Here is a 26150-nt window from a genome sequence, read left to right on the forward strand (position 1 = left end):
ACTGTGCACTGCACCCACACTCAGACACACAGATGATCTTTCCTGTGGTGTCAAGGACCCTTAGGGTCCAAGCAGGTGAGGTAAAACACGGGTATCTAACTTAGCTTAGTAAACGTTTAAAGCCCTAAATAATAATCCCACAATTTGTCCTTTTAACTCCCTCCTTTAGCCGTTTTCCTCAGCCCTGATCCTCAGGGTTGTGAGTTTTTTTCTGACTACAATTCACCCTACTTTCACTCTTCAGGCTTAGGTTGAGTTAGCTTTTCCTTGGAGTCTCGATGCCTCTTACTTCCGAATTACCTCCTGTACCAGCTGGGTTGGTATCTTCTTGTTGGCTACCTTTCCTGAAACTCTACAAATGTATATTAAGTACCCATGGTCTGACAAGTGCTATGCTAAGCCCTTGGGGAGATGTAACATCAAGATGGGCCCCTGTTGCTGCGCGATAAGACCTATACATGGATGATAACTCTAATATGTGATCATTGTCTTAGAGGGGACTCCAGACAGAGTACCATGGGAGTTCCAAAGAGGAGTGATCACTACTGATGGGGGAGCCAAGCTGGTGGAGTAGATGAGATCATTACTGATGGAGGGATTCCCAGAGAAGGTTTCTTAGAGGGAATTATGGACTATAAAGGATAGGTGGGAAGTCATAGGTATGCAGCTCCAAGGCTATTTTCCAGTCTCCACAAGCTAGATTGAAACACACTCTATATTCAGTGTCGGGCTTTGTTTGTATCTCCCTTCCTCTTTGTTCTCCTGGCTAACTCTATTCCTAATTATGGCACCATCCTTGCTCCCTTCCTTCCTGTCTTCATTTCTCCCTTCCTCTATTTTGTCTTCCCATGTTGTCTCTACAAGCAGCAGTTTTGAAAGTGTGGCCTAAGGACCCTGAGACCCTTTCAGGGGTCCACAAGGTCAAAACTGTATAAACACATTAGTTTCCTATTAAGATACTCCTTCCTTTTCCAACTACATATTTCTGTGAGGCCAGATTTTCTTCATATACTTCAACCAAAACAATGTATCAACCTATCACAAACAGACAGGGAGGGGCAGCTAGATGGTGCAGTGGATAAAGCACTGGCACTGGATTCAGAAGGACCGGAGTTCAAATCCAGCCTCAGACACTTGACACTTACTAGCTGTGTGACCCTGGGCAAGTCACTTAACCCTCACTGCCCTGCAAAAAAAGAAAGAAAGAAAGAAAGAAAGAAAGAAAGAAAGAAAGAAACAGATAGGAAAATCCAGCTTTTTTCTATTAAACCAGATGTTAAAGAGCAATGACACTCTTTTCAGTATTCTTTTTAATTTTGGAAAACAATTTTCATAAAAATGTTTTGTTATGTATTGAATTTATTCTTGACATTTTAAAGGAATGAATAAGTATTTTAAATTTTATCAGTTTTAATTTCTATCAGTAAATATTAACAAATATAATACATATAAATAAAAGCTATTTGATAAATAAAAGTTCAATAATTTTTAAGAATGTAAAGGGGAGGGGGCAGCTAGATTGCGCAGTGGATAGAGCACTGGACCTGGATTCAGAAGGACTTGAGTTCAAATCTGGCCTCAGACACTTGACACTTACTAGCTGTGTGACCCTGGACAAGTCACTTAACCCCTACTGCCACACAAATAACAAAAACAAAAACAATAATGTAAAGGGGAGGGGGCAGCTGGGTGGCACAGTGGATAAAGCACCAGCTCTGTATTCAGGAAGACCTGAGTTCAAATCCAACCTCAGACACTTGGCACCTACTAGCTGTGTGACCCTGGGCAAGTCACTTAATCCTCATTGCCCCACAAAACAAAACAAAACAAAGAATGTAATGGGGGAAAAAAGAAGACAAAAGGAGCAAGTTTCTCTGAGAGATGAGGCCTTATCTCTCTTATCCCTATTGTCTCTAGGATAGAGACTGAGAACTGAATCAAATTTATAAGACTTCGAGTCATTCCCCAACTGATAAATAGTCAAAGAAGTTGATCAGGCAGTTTTCAGATAAAGAAATCAAAGCTATCTATAGTTATATGAAAAAATGCTCTAAATCACTGTTGATTAGAGAAATGCAAATTAAAACAATTCTAAGGAACTACCTCTCACCTCTCAGATTGGATAATATGACAGAAAAGGAAAATAACAAATGTTGAAGGGGATGTGGGAAAAGTGGTGCATTCATGCACTGTTGGTGACATTGTGAAGTGATCCAACCATTCTGGAGAGCAATTTGGAACTATGCCCAGAGGAAGAAGACTATGAGGCTGGGAGAAAATAATTTTAAGTAATTTTTTTCCATCTCACTCTTCCATGTGTTGGTTCTTTCTAATTAGTCAAAGGAATGGGACAGAGGGTGGAGTAGCATAGCTATAATTATTGAACTGAGTTGTCATAATGGAAAGAACACAAGCTTAGAACTCAAAAACCTGAGTTTTAATTATGTCTGACCCTTACTACTTCATCTGATCACTTTACCTTGGGGCCTCAATTTCTTTATCTGTAAATTGAGGAAATGGGACAAGATTACTAAAACTTCCTTTTGGATATAAATCTTTCCTTTTAAGAGTTATATACTTTTTATTCAATTTTATTTTATTTTCCGTTCTGAATTTTCTTCCTCCCTTCTTCCCTCCCTCCTCCATTGAAAAAGCAAGAAAAGCAAAATCTATTATAAATATTATAGTCAAATTATAGTGAGAAAACAAATTTGGATATAAAACTTGAGATCCTTTGACAGAAACAAATGACCTTCAATTTTTGGGGGGTGATATATAAATTTCAGAAATTTTGGCCACGAAAAAATTCTGATAAAACAAATACCATTTTGATGTTGTTTTTCTTTATAATCAACTGGATTTGTAAGCTTCTTAAGGGCAAGGATCCTATCTTAAGTATCATTCACTCTCACTCAATATCTGGTATAGTGTCTTGTGAATAGTAAACCCTCAGTAACTGTTAAATAAAATTGTTAAATGTGTAGTTGTGTTACCACAGGAAAGATAACAGTCTGAGTCCAAACTTACTTCTCATGAAGAATTAGATAAGGTGATGGTCAGATCCATGGACTGGTAGGAGCTATAATGCTGAAAATATATTTTTTCAGCACCCTGGAAACATTGCAATATTTTCTCCAAGTACTTGCTAGAGGCGCTGCCTCAACTCTGCTAATTTTCTCTCTGCAGCTGGATCGATCATTCAAATTCATGCGGGAAGCAGAAGACCAGCTTAAGGCTATTCCCCAATTCTGTTTCCCTGATGCCAAGGACTGGGTGCCTGTGTACCAGTTTACCAGGTATGTGTTGGCATCTCCCTTGGAGGTTAGAATACAAATTAGGGATTCCTGTTCTCAACTTATAGGGGACAAAGATCCAAAGTCAATCAGGTTATAGCCTCTACCAAAGGAGACACTTGGGATATTTCCCCTGTTCCCTCTCTCTATTCCCAGCAGTAAATTACAACTTTTGTTGCCTCGGATTTGTTCACGTGATGTCATTTCTCTTTAATGTAGTGGAAAAAGCCCTGTGTCTGAGTTAGGAGACTGGTGTTCACATACAAGCTATAATACTTAGTAGTGCTTTTTACATTAGACCAGTCATTTTTTCTCTGTCAGCCTCAGTTTTCGCATTTTTAAAATGAGAATAATAATGCTCAGTATGTCTACTTTACAGGACTGTTATAGCCCTTTGTAAGTAATATGAAAATAGTGAATAATTATAGTTCATCCAAAACCATTGCTTTACTTCACTTTGTTACTTAACGATCATTTTATTATTAATTATTAAGCTTCTGAAGAAAACCCATTAAGCAACACATCATGAGTTTTCAAATAAGACCTTGTTCACTGAAATTGGTCATGTAGTCTCCCTAAGGCAGGGGCTTTACCTCATAGACCCCCTTCAGCAGTCTGGTGGCTCAGAATAATATTTTTAAATACGTAAAAGAAAATACACAAGATTATGAAGGAAACTGGTTATGTTGAAATACAGTTATTTTGATAATAAAAAAAAAAAAGCAAGTTTGCAGAACCCAGGCTAAGGGGCAGCTAGGTGGCCCAGTGGATAGAGTACCAGCCTTGGAGTCAGGAGGTTCTGAGTTCAAATGCGGCCTCAGACACTTACCACTTACTACTTCTGTGACCCTGGGCAAGTCACTTAACCCCAATTGCCTCACCAAAAAAAAAAAAAAAAAAGAACCCAGGCTAAAAGCCCCTGCTATAGGGGGTTTTCTGCATGAATGTAGTGAATCAGATATAGAGTTTTGTGAGCACATAAAGTCAGGTGTAGGTAGGCAGGGACAAGAGGAAAGCTATAGTAGACATGCATGATCTCTGAAGGGGCACAAAGCTGTCCTTGGTTCAGTCCCACTCTCTCCTTCCCTGTGTATGGGTCCATAACCGTGTCTTCTACTTCTTTGATTTCTTGTCCTTTTACTCACCTCCCACGGCATCCTGCCCACAAATCAGGTATTCAACAAATGACAACTGATCAAAGTCTGGTTCTCAATGTTGAACATCAGAGATTCTTAACTTAGGATCCATCGATTGGTTTTTAAACAATATTTCAAAACTATACTTCGATATGATTGGTTTCCTTTGTAATCCTGTGTGTTTTATTTTATGCATTTAAAAACAGGATTCTGAGAAGGGCTCTATCCAGATCACCAAAGTGGTTCATGGCATACACAAACACCGTTAGAACCCCCTGATTTAGGTGGTATTAGTGAGGACCTGCTTTCCCTATCATTTGGATCTTTCTATTTGGTGAAGGGAATGGAACAGAGGATAGAGCAGAAGGAATGGGACACAGCTCTTTTAACTTCCTACAGAGAGGGGCAGCTAGGTGGCACAGTGGTAAAGCACCGGCCCTGGAGTTAGGAGTACCTGAGTTCAAATCTGGCCTCAGACGCTTAATACTTACTAGCTGTGTGACCCTGGGCGAGTCACTTAACCCCAACTGCCTCACTAAAAATAAAATTTAAAAATTTAAAAAATAACTTCCTACAGAGTGAAGAAATAAATCTCTAGTTACCCTGTTCTGGGAAGAACATAGTAGATCCCACTCCAGGGGAGTTCCAGTAGTACAGGTTTCCAGGCTCATCCTCAGCACTCAGTTGGGAAACTGGCACGAACCACACACCCCTGACCCACACACCCCACCCCACCCCACCCCCAGTTTTTCCCCTCCCCTACCTCTCTCACCATGAGCTAATATACAACTACATATAGATGATTATCTTTCTTTTCTTTAAAGTGCATCTTTATTTTCTTTTTTTTCCACAATGAAATAAATGTATTTATTTAGAATTTTTATTTTCCCAAATTACATGTAAAAACAAATTTTGACATCAATTTTTTTTAAAACTTTGTGTTCCAAATTCTTTTTCTCCCTCTCTCCTCACTCTCCCCCCAAGAACTCAAACAATTCAATATAAATTATACATGAGTAGTCATGTAAAATATTTCCACATTAGCCAGGTTGTGAAAGAAAAAACAGACAAAACCAAAACTTCAGATAAAGGAACTAACAGAAAAATTATGCTTCAATCTGTATTCAGATACCATCATTTCTTTCTCTTTAGATGGATTAAAATACATCTTTATTTTCCCAAACACAGTGAAACGTTCTCATTTGTCCTGACGGGAGAGGACGGAAGCAGAAGGTTCGGGTATTGCCGCAGGCTTCTGGTAACTACTTGTTCTCCTTTGGTGACCAGGAAGGCAAGGTCAGCTTAGGGTCTTACCCATCACTTGTTCTGACAAATGAGAGGGCACAGGATCTCCCTGCCAGTCACTTGGGGGCAACAAAGGACCAGAGAAAGCTTAATGCCTTTCTTATGATGATAGTTAGGCATTGTGTCACTGCCCTCCTTCGAGGCATCGACAAAAATGACAATAATACTCTCTCCAGGTCTAACCTAATAAACTACTTTATACCATGAGAGGATGAAAAAAAATATCATTCAGTGCTCCTTGTGTGCCAAGCACTGTGTTGTGCTCTGAAGACAGAAAGAAAAAAGTAGACAAGTCCCTGCCCTCATTCTCATAGGGGAAGACAGTACCCATAGGAAGTGTCAGCTGCAATCTGGTTGTTTCATAGCTTCATTTAGGCCATACCCTGGAAGGGACGTTCGTAATGGGTTTTAAGGACATGCACCCTGCTCCATTCTTTTATTCAATAGCCACACATACTTTTAGTGGCCTAAAAGAAGGGTTTGAGGGAATTCTCATCTGAATAAGGAAAGGATCACCCTTAGAAACTGTGCCCTTACTTCATAATGCTGCCATTATTCAAAACATTTTCTAAGCCTTCTTTTGGAACTGCCTTATTTAAAACCTGAAGTGAATGCACTGTCAGTGTTCACAAGCTTTCATCTTGGAGATGGCTAAGAGATAGGTGTTATAGGCAATGAATTACTAGCTGTGTGACCTCATTTTGTGACCCTTGTAAACTTCTCTTAAGAGAGTAAGTGGGGGCAGCTAGGTGGTACAGTGGATAGAGCACCAGCCCTGGATTCAGGAGGACCTGAGTTCAAGTCCAGCCTCAGACACTTGACACTTACTAGCTGTGTGACCCTGGGCAAGTCACTTAACCCTCATTGCCCCGTCAAAAAAAAAAGTAAGTGGTGGTGGGTAACAGAGATGGTGGGGCAGCTGGTGGCCACAGTGGATAGAATGCCAGACCTGGAGTATGGAAGACTCCTCTTCCTAGGTTTAAATCTGGCTTTACTTACTAGCTGTGTGATCCTGAGTAAGTCACTCAGCCCTGTTTACCTCGGTTTCCTCATCTGTAAAATGAGCTGAAGAAGGAAATAGTAAACTACTCCAGTATCTTTGCCAAGAAAATCCCAAACAGGGTCACAAAGAGTGGGAACCAACTGAAAAATGACCAAACAACAAAAGAAAGATGGTAAAGGAGATTACTCCAGGTTGCTTTGGCCAGTAAAAAAATATTTCCTCCTCTGTTAAATGGGAATAATAACTGCACCTGTTTCACAGAGTTATTTTGTAGGTAAAATGAGATAATAGATGTAAAGTACTTTTCAGACTTTAAAGTGCTACATTAGTGTTCATTGTTGTTGTTGTTATCCTTCAAAGAAGAATTTGATTTTTTAGGAAATTCCTAAAAGTCATTTCTAGTTGAACTTGGTAGATAAGGTGGGTGAACAGCTGCTTAATATTTATTAAAGAGTGATGAAAAAAAAGAAAAAAAAGTGATGTATGCTTACAAAGTAATGAGACTATTGGGGTGAGGGGAGAGGTGTTGAGGGGGAGGGGACAAGTCTGGCTTATAAACCGTCCCTGAAAGAGTTCCAAATGAAGAGCTCAAAAAATGTTGTGAATGATGGTGGCCTTTGTTGTTGAAATAAGTGTGTAGGGGGCAGCTAGGTGGGCCAGTGGGTAGGGCACCAGCCCTGGATTCAGGAAGACCTGAGTTCAAATCCGGCCTTAGACACTTGACACTTACTAGTTGTGTGACCCTGGGCAAGTCACTTAACCCTCATTGCCCCGCAAAAAACAAAATGAAATAGCTTCTCAAGATTACTTTGAAAAGGATAAAACTAATCTAGATGATAACAATTCTGGGATTTACATAAAAGAGATCAGTAGTCATATCTAGTCCATAGAGTGCCTTTGTATACAGAGCCCTATTTGGAAGACATGCCCAGTTTACATTTGGGCAGGAGGTAGGGCAGTATGGGCTCCTTCTTGTGATTTGCCCAGTGTAAAGATAATTTCTAGTTGCATCCTGGATTTAGTAGAATGTTAGAATCCACCCTAGGAGAATTAGGTCATCTAAAATTGACCTTGTAGGGGGCAGCTAGATGGCCCTGGATTCAGGAGGACCTGAGTTCAAATCCGGCCTCAGACAGTTGACACTTACTAGCTGTGTGACCCTGGGCAAATCACTTAACCCCCCCAATACCGCACAAAAAAAAAAATTTGACGTTGTTGATAATTTCTCAGAGGACTCTCTTTGTGTTTCTTTCCTACAAGCCCGGTGGCAAAGGGAAACGCCTCCCCGAAGTTTACTGCATTGTGAGCCGCCTAGGATGCTTCAGCCTCTTTTCAAAGGTAAGAGCTCAAGCTATAGGAAAAGTCAGTAATAAAGAGAGAGAGTCTGGAACAAGTATACACCATTCTCAGGGGAGGGTAGGAATTTCCTCCTTTCCTTTGTAGACTAAATCCTTTACACATGTGTTTGTTTGTTTGTTTTGGTTTTTTTGCTGGGCATTGGGGGTTAAGTGACTTGCCTAGGGTCACACAGCTAGTAAGTGTTAAGTGTCTGAGGCTGCATTTGAACTCAGGTCCTCCTGAATCCAGGGCTGGTGCTCTATCCACTGCACCACCTAGCTGCCCCCTACGTGTGCAAAATTTAATGGCAGCTAGGTCATACAGTAACTAGGGGACTAACCCAAGAATGTGGAAGACATAAATGTGAATTTTCCCACTTATTAGCTATGTGACCATAGACAAATCCTCTCTTAACCTCAGTTTCTTCCTCTGTAAAGTGAAGATAGTTACAGCAACTACCGCACAGGATTATTGGGAAGATTAAATAAGATGATAAATGGAAAGTGCTTTGTAAACCTTAGGGTGTTCTATAAATCTTCTCTTTTTAACCACAAAACATTATAATGTGCAAAAGTCAGTTGTTATCATCTCCCACACTCTCCTCTGTTCTCTCTTCACTGATGCTCCAAGTGATTAGAGATCAAAGTCACCACATAGAGAGAAGGTGAGAACAGTCAGGATGACTGTAGCTGTCAAGGTGACTCTCCCCACCCAGGGCCTTTTCTTCCCTTCTTTGAAGACTGACTTTTTCATACCCAAGGTATCCTTTTCATTATCCTTTTGATGATGATACAGGGAAACTGAAAGCTGCTTCTCACTGATACTTGATGTGCTCAGATAAGGTTTTTCTTCAGTGAGCACATAGTCTACCAGTATCTTCAGAAAGCTTACAGCTCTGGAGGCAGCTAGGTGGCGCAGTGGATAAAGCACCGGCCCTGGATTCAGGAGGACCTGAGTTCAAATCTGGCCTCTGACACTTGACACTTACTAGCTGTGTGACCCTGGGCAAGTCACTTAACCCTCATGGGGGGGGGGGGGCGGGGCACAAAGCTTACAGCTCTTCTCTGGCCAATGGGCCATAGATGGCAAATGGACTCATGAAAGAAGGACGAGGAAACAGTCAGTTATTAAGTGCCTACTATGTGTCAGGCCATGTGCTAAGTGCTTTACTGATATTATCTCATCTAATAGAACATAAGAACATGAGATATTTTTCACATTGGGTTGGTGCCGTGTTCTGTCCAGTGCATTTCTTATCTCTGATGGAAACCAAAGGATTGTGTGCCATGGTAAGGGCATAGTTGTCCATTATGATATCAACCTCAAAATGTGAGACATAAATTTAAGACTTCTTAATTATCTTTTAAGTGGATATGGATCTGAGGTTAATGAGTGTGTTTAAACCTTTCTCGAACTTATTGATATTTTTGAGTATGTACCATTTATGGTAATAATTCAGTACAACGGACATGCATAAAGCACTGTGCTCTGAATTAATGCTACTAATGCAGGTCGGCACCTTCTCTGGAATGTTTTCTTAACAGTCCCTGTCCTCAGTGAGGTTACATTCTATAAGAGGGTTCATAATCTCAAGAAGGAGAAAACATTTAGAAACCAGGGGTATCAAGAAGGGTTTCATAATGGAGTTGACACCCAAGATAAGCCATGAAGGAAGGCTAAGGATTCTAAGGAAGAGCATTGGAGTCGAATAGAAAATGTTGGGTTTGGGAAATAGTGATGGGCAGTTAGGGTGGAACGTAGAGTTTGTGAAGGGAAATAATATGAAAGTAGTCTGGAAAGGTGGACTAGAGCCAGACTACAGAACAGTCCTATAGAAGGATTAAGACTGCTCTTCCAGAAGGATAGAACTAGAACCATAGGACCAATATATGCAAGATACTGGAAGACAGCTTTATGGTTTAATGGGAAGGAATTCCTCAGAGGCAGTAAAATAAATTAAGATGATTTATTGACTTTTCACTGAAAGTCCATGGGGAGATAACACAAAAACCCTGTGAGGTAAATAAAATAAATGGTTAAATATTTTAGTTGTATTCCTGGTTTGGATGAAGATCCAGCTGAGAATTTACATACATAGTACATGTATACATATGTATACACATATAAACACACATGCATACATGTGCATGCATATATAATATGTGTGTGCATTCATTTGTTTGTTTATTTTGCGGGTCAATGAGGGGGTAAGTGACTTGCCCGGGGTCTGACAGCTAGTGTCAAGTGTCTGAGGCTGGATTCAAAATCAGGTTTTCCTGAATCCAGGGCCAGTACTTTATCCACTGTGCCACCTAGCTACCCCATGTGTATACATTTATATGTGTAATACTATATGTATACTATATATATTATATCAATTTCATATAAAAAATTAAATTCTATATTTTGTTCCAGAGTCAATATTCTAGAGTCATTGGAATTTTTTGATCAGGAGAATGACATGGTCATGCCTGTCTTAGAAATATTAATTTGGGGGGCAGCTAGATGGCACAGTGGTTAAAGCACCGGCCCTGGATTCAGGAGTACCTGAGTTCAAATCCAGCCTCAGACACTTGACATTTACTGGCTGTGTGACCCTGGGCAAGTCACTTAACCCCCATTGCCTGCAAACCCCCCCCCAAAAAAAAGAAATATTAATTTGGCTGCTTTGTAGAAGAAAGAGAGCTTTGTAAAGCAGAAAGAATAATTAGGAGAGTGTTATAAAAGTACAGGCAAATGTGATGAGGGCCTGAACTAGCTCTGCTCACTTCACCCTGTATCAGTTCAGACAAGTCTTCACAGGTTTCTCTGAAATGACCCCCTTCATCATTTCTCACAGCACAAGAGTAGGCCATTACCTTCAGAAACCATAACTTCTTCAATCCTCAATCAATGACACCCCTTCGGTGTCATTAATTAGAGCTCAAACTCTGGCAGAAGAGGCACCTCAGGGCGGACCATTGAGCTTACTGATGGATACAATGAATAGCAGACACTTGGGGGACTCAGGCTTTCTCCCTTCCTCCCTTTCTATAACTCTTTGTATCAGCAAAATGTTATGGAGGGCCACTCCTTACATACATTCCCTCAACAGATTAAATGCATTGGGTGCAAACAGCCTACTTAGAGTGGGGTCTCTCTGCATGAATGGTCACACTTTGTATCCTTCCTGCCCCTCCCTCCTCACCTTCCACTGTTCTTCCTTTCTCCAGTGCTAGTATTTTGAAAGTCTTTTACTTTTTTTTTTTATTGAGGCATTTGGGGTTAAGTGTTGGCCCAGGGTCACACAGCTAGTAAGTGTCAAGTGTCTGAGGCTGGATTTGAACTCAGGTCCTCCTGACTCCAGGGCCGGTGCTCTATCCACTGTGCCACCTAGCTGCCCCAGTGCTAATATTTTGAGTGCAAACTCTGCCTAGGGGCAGGGAATTTTAGGGGACACTCAGAGAATTTATAGTTGGAAGTCACCTGAGCAGCCACCAGTCCAACCCATACTGGAGAATTAATCTTTTTTTTTGTTATAGTAAAATTCATTCACCTCATAGTTTTCAATTCCAAGTAAGCATATGCAAATAAACACACATTGATTAAAAAAAAACTTTATCAAAAGACAAAAACAAACATTGTAGGAAAGAAGGAATCTGCACTTATTAAGCACCAATGTGTGCCAGGCACTGTATTAGGTGATGGGAATACAAAGACAGAAAATAATCTGTGCTCTTGAGCTTGCATTCTCTCTTGGAAATAACAAATGCCTATATAAGTAATTTTAAAATATATATAAAGTAATGGTAATAGGGATGTAAAGAGTAGCAGATAGAAGTGTAGTAGGGGTGGATTTAATTGTTTGTTTTTGTGGGGCAATGAGGATTAAGTGACTTACCCAGGGTCACACAGCTAGTAAGTGTCAAGTGTCTGAGGCCGGATTTGAACTCCGGTCCTTCTGAATCCAGGGCTGGTGCTTTATCCACTGTGCCACCTAGCTGCCCCCTAGGGGTGGATTTAATTGATCAAATTTATCATAAGGCATCCCAAAAGAATGACAAGACTCAGTGACTCAGTTTCCTAAGTTTTATTAGAATACTGTGAGACCACAGGGAGAATACCATAGAAAAATAGGAAAGGTATCTTTTTACTTTAGATCTGGTTTCTAGGTGTCCTGTCTTCAAGGAATATTAATGGCTATTTTTTTTTAAGTGAGGCAATTGGGGTTAAGTGACTTGCCCAGGGCCACACAGCTAATAAGTGTTAAGTGTCTGAGGCCAGATTTGAACTCAGGTACTCCTGACTCCTATTAATGGCTATTAATGGTTAATGGTCCCTAGTTACCTTCCCTTCTGCTGATAGTATTGGTTGGTAGGGACTGAACCCTCAGTTACAGTTCTATTGATAAGAACACAAACTTTAGTTTCTCTATTAACCCTTTTAGGTACTATTGATCAAGTCTTAGGTTATCTGTTAACCCTTTCTAGCCTCCTCCATCAGAAGGATCAGGAAAGGCCTCGTGGAGGACATAACACTTGAACTAAGGATTCTACTCCAAGTATCTTGGTAGAGATACTTTCTTCTTATCAGTGGCCTCCTTAGGATATAAGCCTAACAGTAGACTCTCTGAGTCAGTGGGTATATAGACATTTCAGTTACTTTATTTGCATCATGCCAGATTGCTTTTCAAAATAGTTGTTCTCGGGGCAGCTAGGTGGCACAGTGGATAAAGCACTGGCTCTGGATTCAGGAGGACCTGAGTTCAAATCCGAACTCAGACTCTTGACGATTACTAGCTATGTGACCCTGGGCAAGTCACTTAACCCTCATTGCCCTGAAAAACAAAACAAAAAAGTAATAAGGTGAGAGGGATAGAGTAGAACCACATTGGGGAGTGAGTGACGGGGTCAGAACTGTGCTTTAGCAGCTGTGTGGGGTAAGGATCGGAGAGAAGAAAGGCTTGAAGCCGGGAGACCAGTTAAGCTATTTCGGTAGTAATGGTGAGAGGTGATGAGGGCCTGGCCTAGGGCAGTGACTCTGAGCAGGAAGATGATCCCAGATAGGAGAGCTATTATGTAGGTAGAACTGACCAGCCACAAAGCAGCCGATTGTACATAGAAATGAGGGAAAGAGAAGGAGGAGGAGGAGGAGGAGGAGGAAGACACATTTCTTAATATTTTAATGCTTGTAACTTATCACCAGTAACAAAAACTTGTTCAGTTCGTTTCTTCTCATCTCATTGGATGTCCTTTCTTTCTTATGGATTTAATTACAAATGAAAACAATGCTGCTAGTCAGAAAGTTTCTGTGAGTTCCAGGCTTGGTCATTAAAACTGAGAGAACTCTAGTTTAGGATGAGTAGAGTCAGATTTCATGTAATTCACACCTAAGCTCCTTCTTCAACACCACCCCTAGAGGGAAGAAGAGTCATGCTGAATCATCCTTGGGAAATACCCATTTTATAGCTCACAGAAGTTTAGGAAAAATAGTTCAGTAACTTCCTGAAGTTATACAGCAAAGTCCACAGCTAACATCCGGTAACAGTTTGAAGAAATGATTATAACATGAAGATAAGCACCAGCTGGGTGATGGCATAGGGCAAGGCAGTCTGAACCTTTCTGATTCAATAAACATTTCAAGTGATTTATACATTTTAAGTGATATTTTAAAATTAGTATTGAATTCAGGGGCAGCTAGGTGGCACAGTGGATAGAGCACTGGTCCTGGATTCTGGAGGACCTGAGTTCAAATCTGACCTCAGACACACTTGACACTTACTAGCTGTGTGACCCTGGGCAAGTTACTTAACCCTCATTGCACCACCCCCCCCAAAAAAAATTAGTATTGAATTTTTCACAACTCATTTTGAACAATATAAAGCTTAATTCAATTAGATAGTTATCTAATATATATAATTATTATATTATATTATAATATATCATAATATACTGTTTAATATATAATTACACATCCGATATTTATACAAAAGACTTATATTCTATATGGTATATAAAATATATATTCTATATCTAGAATGTATACTATGTATGTGTATATATTGCAGGTATAGAATATATACTTAGAATATCATCTATATATACTTTATACAGACGGTATTCTATATATGTATCTATGTAATATGTAAATACCTATATACTATATATATAGGACATATACTATATATAACCTATAGATATTCCATTTTGTATAATATGGTATATATACCATGCAATACATACTAAATGTTCTGCATTCTTTGTGATATATAGAATATGGAATACATACATTCTCTATATTCTATATGTCATATAGAATATAGGATATTTATACTGGTAGGCCCAGGGATTTGTGCTGCTTCTAAGCTGCAGTTTAGAGATGAAATTTGGGGCTTTAGTAAGTGCTTAATAAACATGTATTGAATGCAATTAAATTGAATGGAAGCTCTTGGAACATCGTGTAGAAGCCCAGAGACTATAATAGGCATTTGGCTTCACAAGGGTTACACAATGGAACTCATGACTAATCTGGTGCCATGTAATTGCTTGATCAAGGTAGGTTGTGGCTAGCACCTTTGCAGAGCTGTAATTAGGAATATTCTTATAACCAGAGTAAATTCAGTTAATGGGGAGGGGAGAAGAATAAAGTCCACCCTCAATCAATTAGGCACAGTCATCTTGGGAGAGGTATTAGCCAATTCCTTCGAGAGTCTAGGCTGGAAGCTGGTGGTAGGCCATGTTGCTTAGGGACCTCAGAGCAAAGGATGGCTGAAATGAGGGTGAACTAATTAATCATCCTGCCCTAGTAATGGCTCTGCCTCCTGGCATTTCTGTGCTCTGCCCTTCCTAACAGTTGTGCTTGATTTTTCTCCCTTACAGATCTTGGATGAGGTAGAAAAACGTCGGGGCATCTCCCCTGCCCTGGTGCAGCCACTCATGAGAAGTGTCATGGAAGCCCCTTTCCCAGCTCTGGGCAAAACCATCACTGTCAAGAACTTCTTGCCCGGCTCAGGAACTGAAGTGAGTGACTGGACTCTTCTTGTCCTCAAAAAGAGAGGATGCCCCACCTACTAAAAAACAGTCAGATGAGGACTAACGATCAGTAGGCAGCAGAATTCGAGTCTTTCTCTTATTGGATTCCCAAGACTGGTGCAAGGTGCTCTCACTCATCAGGATCACTCATTCAATCAATCATCTATCAATAAACATTTATTAAGCACCTACTTTGGGCCAGGCACTGTACTAAGTGCTGGGGATATAAAAAGAGGCAAAAGACAGTCCCTGCCCTCAAAGAGCTCTCAATCTAATGGGGGGGGGGGAACAATATGTAAACAAATATGTGCAAAAAGGTCATGTACAGGATAAATAGGAAATGATTAAAAGAGGGAAAGCTCTGGAATCAAGACAGGTTGGGGAAGGCTTCCTGTAGAAGAAGGGATTGTAGTTGGAACTTAAAGGAACCAGGGAAGTCAGTAGTTGGAGCAGAGAAAGGAGTGTGTTCCAGGCATGGGGGACAGCCATAGAGAATGCCCAGAGCCTAGTGGTAAAAGGGTCTTGTTTATGGAATGGCCAGAAGGCCAGTCACAGGATCAAAGTACTCTTCCTGTCAGGGAATAAGGAGGGGTAAGAAGCCTCAGACACTTGACACTTCCTAGCTGTGTGACCTTGGGCAAGTCACTTAACCCCAATTACCTCACTGAAAAATAAATAAATGAATAAATAAATAAATAAGGGGTAAGAAGAGGGGGCTGGGTCATGAGGGGCTTTGAATGCCAAACAGAGCATTTTGCATTTGATCCTGGAGGGGATAGGGAGTCACTGGAGTTTACTGAGGGGGATCAGATCTGCATTTTAGGAAAATCGCTTTAGTGGCTGAATGGAGAATGGATGGGAATGGGTGGAGACTGGAGGTAGACAGACCCCGCAGCAGGCCACTGCAATAAAGCCTGAGGTGAAGAGGAGCTGCACCAAAATGGGGACAGTGTCAGAGAAGAGAAGGGGGCTTATTCGAGAGATGTTGAAAAGGTGAAATTGACAGGCCTTGGGAACACATAGGCTGTGGAGGTGAGAAACAGTGAGGAGTCCAAGATGACTCCTAGGTTTCTAGTCTTAGGGACTGGGAAACTATGTGCCAGACTCTGAGCATATGAAGAAAAGAAAAAAAGCAGAAATAGAGGGAGAGTCTAATTCATCCTGTCTAGAATTATACCCCCTGATATAAAACCCTGGGAGAGAGGGGTTATAGACATACATGGCAATTTTCTGGCCAAGGTACTTTTTTTTTTTGGCCACCTTCCTAACCCTAACCCTCAGCAGACATTGGTTCTTTATTTAGACTAAGTTTCTGACACAATCTGTGGCCCTGGGCAGTAAAGATATGAGTAATTCCATAGAATTCAGAGACTGATTGAATTAGATAGGTAAGACCTTAGAGGTCATCCAGTAAACCCATTTTTATAGATTTTTTTCCAAAGTCTTGTGGCTAATTAGCCAGACCAGAACCCAGGTGTTCCTATTTCCAGCACACACTCTTTCCTGCTATATCATTCTATCTACTTGATGCTCTTCTCTTTACCCCTTTCCCTTATATCTCATGGGCCTGAAAGACCTGGATTCCAGTCTCAGCTCTGCTGTTAACTAGCTGTATGACCTTGGGTAAGTCATAGTTCCCCTGTGGGCCTTGGTTTCCTCATTTACCAAATGCTTTGCTAATTAGAGCCCTCACCATTGAACTCCTTTCTCTGGCAGGTGATTGAATTGTGTCGGCCCTTGGACTCCAGGCTTGAGCACGTCGATTTTGAGTCTCTCTTCTCATCTCTCAGCATCAGGCACTTGGTCTGTGTCTTTGCTTCCCTCCTGCTGGAGAGGAGGGTCATCTTTATTGCGGATAAGCTCAGGTACACGCCTCACTGTTTTATTGTTATATTCCACTTTGTGGTGCTGATAATAACCATAAGGTTTATGAACTCTTTCCCTATCACAGCCTTGACCAGTGAATAGTATCTGACTGCAGTCCAACCAAGTGCCCCATATAACTCCTTTATCCCTCTAAGAAAAAAATAAGAACCTAAAAACAAAATGGTGACCCTAAGATCCCACCTAATTTTCATATCCAGGACTGAAGTATGAGCAGAGAATGAATTAGAAAAGGAAGGAAAAAGAGAAAGACTAGAAGAGATAGGAAACTGAAAGAAAGGAGGTTAAAAAAAAAAAGAGGCATACATGTTATGGAAAGCATAGAGAAGAGAATGCAGGGAAGGCAGCATTAGAGAGGATAAAGCACATTCGTCTGGACATCCAGGGTCCTGGCTATCAGTCTTGGTCATGCCACTAAGATGCCACAGGTCAAAGAAGAACTGAAAAAAAGCATTGATATGAAACTGAGTCAGTCCAAAATTCCTGGAAGAAAACAGTAGTATTTGTACTTTTCAAATATTAGAATTTTCAAAAATATCCTTTTACCTTGGATCCAAATCTAGACAGAGAACCTAATGTAGGTATTGACTAAAACGACCAAAATCATAAATAACATTAGTACAGTTTATAGCGAGTAATGCTGGTGACTTAGAACCATGTGGGAAGGGAGAGATGTAACCAGCAGGATCAAACTATTAGGATTTTATGCAGGTGAGAAGGTAGGGGCAATGTGTAGCCTGGAAAACATGGTTGGGAATTTGCCCCAGTGCCTCTGAATCGGCTGCAGCACTGGAGTCTTCTGGAATGGAGCTCGGCCGGACTGAACGGCTGGCCTGGGGCAGGGGTACCAGTGGATGGAGGGGAAGGATTCGACTGTCCCACCCCAGCGGGCAACCAGGAAGAAATCCTGAGCGGCGGGAGACCCAGGTGCAGGAGGGGAGCAGGGGAGCAGTCTCATCAGAAGCTGAGAACCACCCCACAGAAAGCTTTGCTGGTTGGTTTCTTAGTAAATAGGCCTGAGGTTATCTCCGGACCTGAGAACAGGCCAGGTGAAATTAAAGCCTGCCCGCCCCCCCCTCAACCCAAAACACCTGGGACCCTCTGAAGCTGAGAACAGGAGTGGAGCCGAGAAGCAGCCCCCCACACACACACCTCCCCCCCCCCCCCAGCGGAGAGTTTAAAATCAAATGAAAGCGAGGCCAGGTAGGCTGAGAAGCCCAACCATCCCCCAGGCCACACTGTAGCTTGAACAGTGTGTCCTGGAAGCAGCACCACACTTAAAGAAGGAGTTAAAAGCCAAGAAATAGTAAGCCAGGATGAGCAGGCAGAGAAAGCAGAAGACCATCGAAAACTTCTTTGGGGGTAAGGGAGACCACAATACAACCTCAGAAGAAGAAGATAATAACAGGGTCAAAGCTCCAACATCCAAAGCTTCCAAGAAAAATATGAACTGGTCTCAGGCCATGGAAGCTCTCAAAAGGGACTTTGAAGAGAAAGTAGGAGAAATAGAAAGATGTAGAGAAAAGGAGGAAAGAATGGAAAGGGAAATGAGAGCAATAAAGGAGAGTCATGAGAAAAAAGTCAACAGTTTGGAAAATATGGTTGGATGCAGGGATAAATAGATATAGATGGACGGACAGACAGACACAGCAAGCAAGTGAGCAAGCAAGCATTTATCAATCATCTGCTGTGTGCCAAGCACTGCTACTCTTACAAAGAAAGACAAGAGACAATCCCTGCCCTTGAGGAACTCACAGTCTAATGAGGGAGACAGCATACAAACAGGTTAGATAAGGAATAAGTGGAAAATAATCAACAGGGGTAATGTACTAAAATTAAGAGAGGCTGGAAGTCTTCCTATAGAAAGTGGGACTTTAGATGAACTTTGAAGGAAGCCAGGAAAGTCCTACCCTCAAGGAGATTATACTCTAATAGAAAAAAATCAACACATAAAAGAGAACTGGAAAGTTGGAAAGGGGGGGAGGGGAGAGAAGAAGGGCAAGGAAGCTGGTGAGAAAGTAGAAAAAGAGGGGGCAGCTAGGTGGTGCAGTGGATAAAGCACTGGCCTTGGATTCAGTATTACCTGAGTTCAAATCCAGCCTCAGACACTTAACACATACTAGCTGTGTGATCCTGGGCAGCTTACTGCCCCATCAAAAAAAAAAAGAAAGAAAGAAAATAGAAAAAGAAGTCTGGAGAGTGAATTGGACTGGAAGAAGAGTTGGAAGAAGCAGAGTAATTGGGCATAGCCAGAGATAGGAGGTAAAATCAACAGAGAGGAGAAACTCCTATTACAGCTGAAAGAAAAGGAATCTAAGGACCTTGCTTTAGCAAGTACACATGACTTAGACTAAATGAGGGAGGAGGTGAAAGGAAGTAGTTAGATGGCATAGCAGATAGAATGCTGGACTTTTGGTCAGGAAGACCTGACTTCAAATCCTGCTTCATGCACTACTAGTTGTGTGATCCTGGCCAAATCATTTAACTTGTCTGCATCTCAGCATTCTCATCTGTAATATAAGGGATTTGAACTTAATGGACTTTAAAGTCCCTTCCCACAATGAATGTATGTTACGATGATTTATGATTTCCTCAGATTAGAGAATTCTAGCAAGACTCTCTGATAGTATATAAGTTCTAGGGAGTTTCTTGAGGTACACTGAGGTGCACGTTGACTTACCCAGGTTTGAGCCCTAGCCTTCTTGATGTCCATTCAGTTTCCTCCTGAACTACACTAATCTTGTTCCTTTGTGACAGGAGTTCATAACCTTTTGGGGAGTCATGGAACTCTTGGCTATCTGGTGAGGTCTGTGGACCCCCTCCCAGTACTCCATCAACCACATGGGGCAGTACAGAACACGAGATACAAAACATGACAAGAAGGAACATTCGTTGGGGACATATTGTGGAGAGAGATCATCAAAATCTGTCATTATCCTTCTTCCAATTGCAGGCCTGGTTACCCTAGTGTTGTGCCCTGCCCCCTGTCTTTTAACTTAAATAATTTGCTCTGTTTTGTCCTATCCTCTCATTGACTATTTTTGAATGTTGCCTTTGGCAAATTAAGGAAAGAAACTCTGTCTTTTTAAATGGGAAGCCTGGCAGCTGGGCAGCCCTCCAGTTCCCAGGGCACTGGGGAATTCAGACCAGAGAGTTAGTTCTCAAAGTGAGAGATGAGAAATGACACTTAAGTAACCAGGATCCAATTCCTCAGAACTCTAGTAACAGCTTCGGGTTTGTTTGGGTTTTTTTCTAATTCCTGCTCCCTCCCAATTTCCCTGTTTTAGTGACATTTAGTCAATCAGTTCTACAGCCTTGGTTTTGGAGGGGATGAGTCATAAGACTTTAGAGACCAAAGTGGAGAGAGAAGATAACTCTGATAAATCGAGTTATTGATCTCCTGGCAGGTAGGATATAGAGGTGTCAGTTGTGGGATGAGAGACACACATTGTACTGGAATAGAAAAAGCACTTTAGTTGAAAAAGCTCTGGATATGGAATCAAAGGGAAAGCTAGGCGGCACAGTGGATAGAGTGCCAGGACTACAGTCAGGGAAACCTGAGTTCAAATCTGACCTCAGGCCCTTACTAGCTGTATGACTCTGGACAAATCACTTAACCTAGTTTGCCTCAGTTTCCTCTTCTCCAAAATGAGCCGGAGAAGGAAATGGTAAACACTCCAGTATTTTGGCCAAGAAAACCCCAAATGTGGTCACAAAAAGTCAGACACGACTGAAATGACTGAACAACAACAACAACAACAAAAGTGGAGTCAAAAGTCTGGGGTCCTAATCTTGTCTCTTCCTATATATATGACTGTGGACAAGTGTCTTTGGGCCTCAGTTTCTTTGGGTTGTACTGAATTAGTGGTTCTTAACCATTTTGTGTCATGGATCCCACTGGCATTCGGTTGAAATTGATGAACCTCTTCTCATGTTTTACATAATTGTACATGTATAACCCATATTTGATTGTTTACCGCCTCAGGGAGGGGGATGGGGAGGGAAGAGAAAGAGAGATTAAAAATTAGAACCTGGACTATGAATAAAAATGTTTATTTTTTTTTAATTATTTTAAAATTCATAACAGAAAGAAATCTAAATTTCAGTTAGAGGTTAGTGAACATAATGTTCTTTCTTTCATCCGAGTTCACAGATCCCCCAAAATCTATGTGGATTCCTGGTTAAGAACCCCTGAATTAGATGATCTCTAAGTTCCTTTTCTTGCTCTAAGACTCGATGATCCTTTACTAGAATTGGACTGGGGAAAGTACAACCTAGGAAAGATGAACGGGGTCAGAAGGGTAATGGGTATGGAGACAGATGATGAATAAGGAGAGAAAGAAGAGACCAACCACCATTTCCTGAGGGTGGGGAGGAGGAAAGGAGATTAGAGCAACACAGAATATTGCCCATAAAGACACAGTATGATAGAATAGAACACTAAATTTGGCATCAGATCAGGGTTCTAATCCAGCTCTGCCACCACCTGTGTAGTCTTAGCAAATCTCATTACTTCTCTGTGTCTGTTTCCTCATCTATAAAATGAATAGATTGGACTTCCATATTTCCCTACTTCATAGCTGATCTATGAAATCTCTTCTAATTCTGAATCCCGTGAACCTTTGTGAGATCTGAGAAGAGAATCAGGCCCCTACATCCCTGGTTCTCATATTGCTACATTATATAACCAGTACCACTTGTTCCTGCACAAAAAGGGAGAGATTCCTGGTGGGTAGTGAAAAATGAATTACATAGAAGTTTGTTGGCAGACCATTAAGAATAATGATTAACTTTCTTAATTGTTATGGGTTGCTCAGAAATTTAATACAAAGCACCAGGTAGAGCAATATGTTCTTCCAGGTCTTGATTTTTGGCAAACAACAATATAACTTGTTCAAGGTCATATGAAAGTCAGTAATGCAGTAAGGAATAATAAGGACCAAAGCTCAGGTTTTCTTTATTCCCAGTCCAGGATGCTTCTTCCTGAACAACACTGACATTCTTAACCTTTTCTGAGGTATTGACCCCTTGGGCAGTCTGGTGAAGCTCATGGAATACTTCTCAAAATAATGTTTTTAAAATGCATGAGATAAAATACATAGGATTACAAGGGATGTAATTTTTTCCCATTCAAGTATTTTTCCACAGTTCATGGACCCCAAGTTAAGAATCCCTGGGGTTTTTGTTTTGTTTTGTTTTGTTTTGTTGGGTTTTTTAGTGAGGCAATTGGGGTTAAGTGACTTGCCCAGGGTCACACAGCTAGTTAAGTGTTAAGTATCTGAGGTCGGATTTGAACTCAGGTACTCCTGACTCCAGGGCTGGTGCTCTATCCACTGCGCCACCTAGCTGCCCAAGAATCCCTGGTTTTTTTGTTTGTTTGTTTGTTTGGTTTTTTTGTGTGTGTGGTTTTTTGTTTTGTTTTGTGGGGCAATGAGGGTTAAGTGACTTGCCCAGAGTCACACAGCCAGTGTCAAGTGTCCGAGGCTAGATTTGAACTCAGGTCCTCCTGAATCCAAGGCCAGAGCTTTATCCACTGTACCACCTAGCTGCCCCAATCCCTGTTTTAAAAAAAAAAAAAAAATTTAATCCCTGTTTAAGGACAAAAGTTAAGGCACATCCACATATTTCTATAACCAAGACCTAAATATAGCTTGATGTTTCTTGTGAAGGGCTAATTGCTGAAGGGAGAAAGCTTCTGCCCCACCTGAGTTGCTGAGCTCAGGACAGTTGTGAAATAGAGGCTTGTGAAGAGCCAACATGCTTTTTTACTCACTAATGGAGCTGTGATCTAACAAAGCCCCCAAGTTCAATAAGAACAACAACAGAAATAACTTTGGGGATAGAAGGCTAAACAGAACCTCAGTCCATGAATTGGCTAATTGTTCATGCCTCATCGCAGACATTAGCCCACATAGGTTTGCTAGCCATAACATAAACATCTATAGTCTTCTTTTCACGGTCACTGCTACTGAATTATTAACCCATTGCAAGAGGAAATACCAGGGAATCACACCACATACTGAGTGAGCTAGGAAAGGTTTTTTGGGTTGAGCCAAAAAACCAGAGCTAACAAGTGTAGAGTGACTGTTTGATTCTGTTTCATCTTTAGTAGGGACATTGAGTGTTTCTTAAAGTCCTGTCAAGCCAAAATTTGGCGGATAGAAAGGAAAGAATGGGGGGGGGGGGGTGATGGAGCCAACTGTTGTCATAGCAACCCAAGTAAACATTCCCATAATACCTCCACCCCCATTCTCCCCGCTGATAAATCAAAAACTAAAAAGCTTATGAAGTTTATTCTCTCCCCCCACACCCTACTCCCTGAAAAGTCTGGTCAAATCTGCAACAAAAGCCAAATGTACATTCAGAGAAGTAAGCAAATACACCTGTTTACATTTAATATAAAAGGAGAATGTGGTTCAGGATAAAGAAATTATTTTCCTTTCATCTTTTTAGGTGATCTCTTAAGTCCCTTCTAGGTCCTTTATAAATCTAAATTCAGACCACTGGCAAGTGTAGAGATTAGGCAGCCAATTTTGATACTTACTGGAATTTTATCTTATCCATAATGTATGTTTACATGGTATATTTGTATAACTCTGTTCGTTATCAAGTAAACTTGTCTCTGGGCACAAAAATGTTTTTGTGTTCTATTAAGGAATTTCTCTTTTTAGCTTATAAATTCTTCAAATATAGCTAGAATATATCCTCCTTAGTATTTATAATTCCCCATGATGTCAGCATGGTACACCCTCTCAACACAGATTGGTTTATTGGAGGCACCATGCCTATAATTTTGTGTTTTGTTTTGTTTTTTGTTTTTTTAGTGAGGCAATGGGAGTTAAATGACTTGCCCAGGGTCACACAGCTAGTAAGTGTTGAGTGTCGGAGGCCGGATTTGAACTCAGGTACTCCTGAATCCAGGGCCGGTGCTCTATCCACTGCGCCATCTAGCTGCCCCCATGCCTTTAATTTTAGTAGCTGCTATGAAGTGGTTGATATTACTTTGGATTTTAGATTACAACTCGTATAGTTTGCATATTCCCAAATATGGATGATTCAACAACTCAGAAATTAACATACTTTATCTAGACAAGTGTGCATTTTCAACTTTCAAATGACTTTATTACATTCATTTAAATAAGTAAAACAATATGTAAATATAAGCTATAATCTTGAGAACCAGGAGCGGTGGCCTTACTCTGGGCTCGGGCTTCATGCCCTTTCTTGGGTTCATAGGATTTAGAGCTAAAAGAGACTTTGTAGATCAGCTAGTTCAACTGAACTACTGAATTGTTATTTTAAGATAACATATCATTTGAAGCAAGATTTAAAGAAATACAGCATGTACGTACAATCTGATGCCTTTTCACTCTAACCATTTTTTTTTTTATCCATTGTTATTTAGCTTCAAATTTTTTCTTAGGGTTAGATTCCTTCCTCAGTTGTGATTGATCAGTTTTCCCCTTCGGAAGATTATGGATCATCTGTATTGTGAAAACTTGCTCCTTAGACTTGCTCTCCCCAATCTTGCTAATCTACTTAAAGTGCTCCAGAGCCTCCTTTAGACACCCTTATTTAATGATGTAGTGGAAAGATCACCCGACAAAAATCAGAAGACCTGAGTTTTAGTTGGTTCTACCACTTATTAACTTATTTTTTTTTTCTGGGCAATGGGGGTTAAGTGACTTGCCCAGGGTCACACAGCTAGTAAGTGTCAAGTGTCTGAGGCCGGATTTGAACTCAGGTACTCCTGAATCCAAGGCCGGTGCTTTATCCACTACGCCACCTAGCCGCCCCCCACTTATTAACTTATTACACCAGGCAAATTATATACTTTTTGAGCTTCAGCATCTTTATCTGTAAAATGGGAATAATAATGCTTTGACTTTCTTACTCCCAAAATTGTTATAAGGTATGAGCTTTGCAAACTAGGAAGCAAAATATAAATATAAAATTATCAATGTTTGTCATCAAAATGAGCACATGCCAGTGAGTCATAAAAGCAACTTCTTATAGCATCTCTTCATACAATAGAAAAATCCTATTGCCCACACTGGCTTCTCTTTTATATGCTTTGTTAGAACTAGAACAGACCTTCAAGATGCCTACTCCAATCCAGTCATTTTATAAATGAGGAAATGGAAACCCCAAAAGGTAAAATGATTTATCCATGGTTATGCCGTTGATTAAGGGCAGAGCCAGGATTAGAGCACAGATCTTTGAACACTAAACCTAATACTTTTTTTACTACATTACCTTGTCTTTCTTTATAATTTTGAACTGCAATAAAGAAAACATGGTGGCCACATATATACCACTCTCCTGCCCCTCCCCCCACCACACACACACACACACACACACACACACACACACACACACACACACACACACACACACACCAGGCCAATTGTCAGTATGACAATCATAGCCTTCAGTTCCCCTTTTCTGGAGCTTATCACTAGTGTGAGAGCACCATTTTACTGAATTCTGAAGAGAGCCAATTAAGTCACCTTAACAACTATCGGGGCTCTTACAATGGACAGAAACATCCTGATCTATTCAATCGGGCAAACATATATAGAACACCTACTACATACAACAGACTGGGTGAAGCACAAAGGATACAGGAGTTTATAGTCTTAAAATCATCCACTTTTAGAGGGCAGCTAGGTGGCGCAGTGGATAAAGCACTGGCCCTGGATTCAGGAATTCTTGAGTTCAAATCTGGCCTCAGACACTTGACACTTACTAGCTGTGTGACCCTGGGCAAGTCACTTAACTCCCATTGCCCTGCAAAAAAAAAAAAATTTTTTTAAATCATCCACTTTTCCTATGCCATTAGACCTCTGAAGTTTCTCTATAGCCCAGATTTTTATCAGAGATTCATGAAATCTCCCCGTTGGAAGGGCCTTCAGAGGTCATCTAGACCAAGCTCTGTACCTGTTGGGGAATACTCCATACGGCCAAAAGTAGTATTCAGCCTCCACGTGTGGACTTTCAGTGATCACTGGAATCACTGCCTACCAAGACATCCCATTCAACTTTAGATGCCTCTGATCATTAGGAAAATCTCCTTCTTATCAAATTACAATCGATCTCTCTGCAACCGCCACCTAGTTCTTCTGCTTTCTTGGTCCAAGAAGAATCAATCTTCTATGTAACAGTTCTTCCAATATTCAAA

At 40.8% G+C, this 26150-nt stretch overlaps 1 protein-coding gene across 2 annotated transcripts in view; it reads left to right on the forward strand.

Annotated features, from left to right (window-relative positions):
* The window catches only part of DENND2A (DENN domain containing 2A), a 187179-nt gene that overhangs the window by 90340 nt on the left and 70689 nt on the right, over positions 1–26150 (forward strand). For both annotated transcript variants that reach the window (XM_043966250.1, XM_043966251.1), the window contains exons 10-14: positions 3187–3296; positions 5618–5687; positions 7998–8075; positions 14933–15073; positions 16802–16950. In XM_043966250.1, the coding sequence (XP_043822185.1) occupies positions 3187–3296; positions 5618–5687; positions 7998–8075; positions 14933–15073; positions 16802–16950 (548 nt within the window). The remainder of the gene's footprint in view (positions 1–3186; positions 3297–5617; positions 5688–7997; positions 8076–14932; positions 15074–16801; positions 16951–26150) is intronic.

The sequence above is a fragment of the Dromiciops gliroides genome, chromosome 5 (genome assembly GCF_019393635.1).
Source record: "Dromiciops gliroides isolate mDroGli1 chromosome 5, mDroGli1.pri, whole genome shotgun sequence".
Lineage (NCBI taxonomy): Eukaryota > Metazoa > Chordata > Mammalia > Microbiotheria > Microbiotheriidae > Dromiciops > Dromiciops gliroides.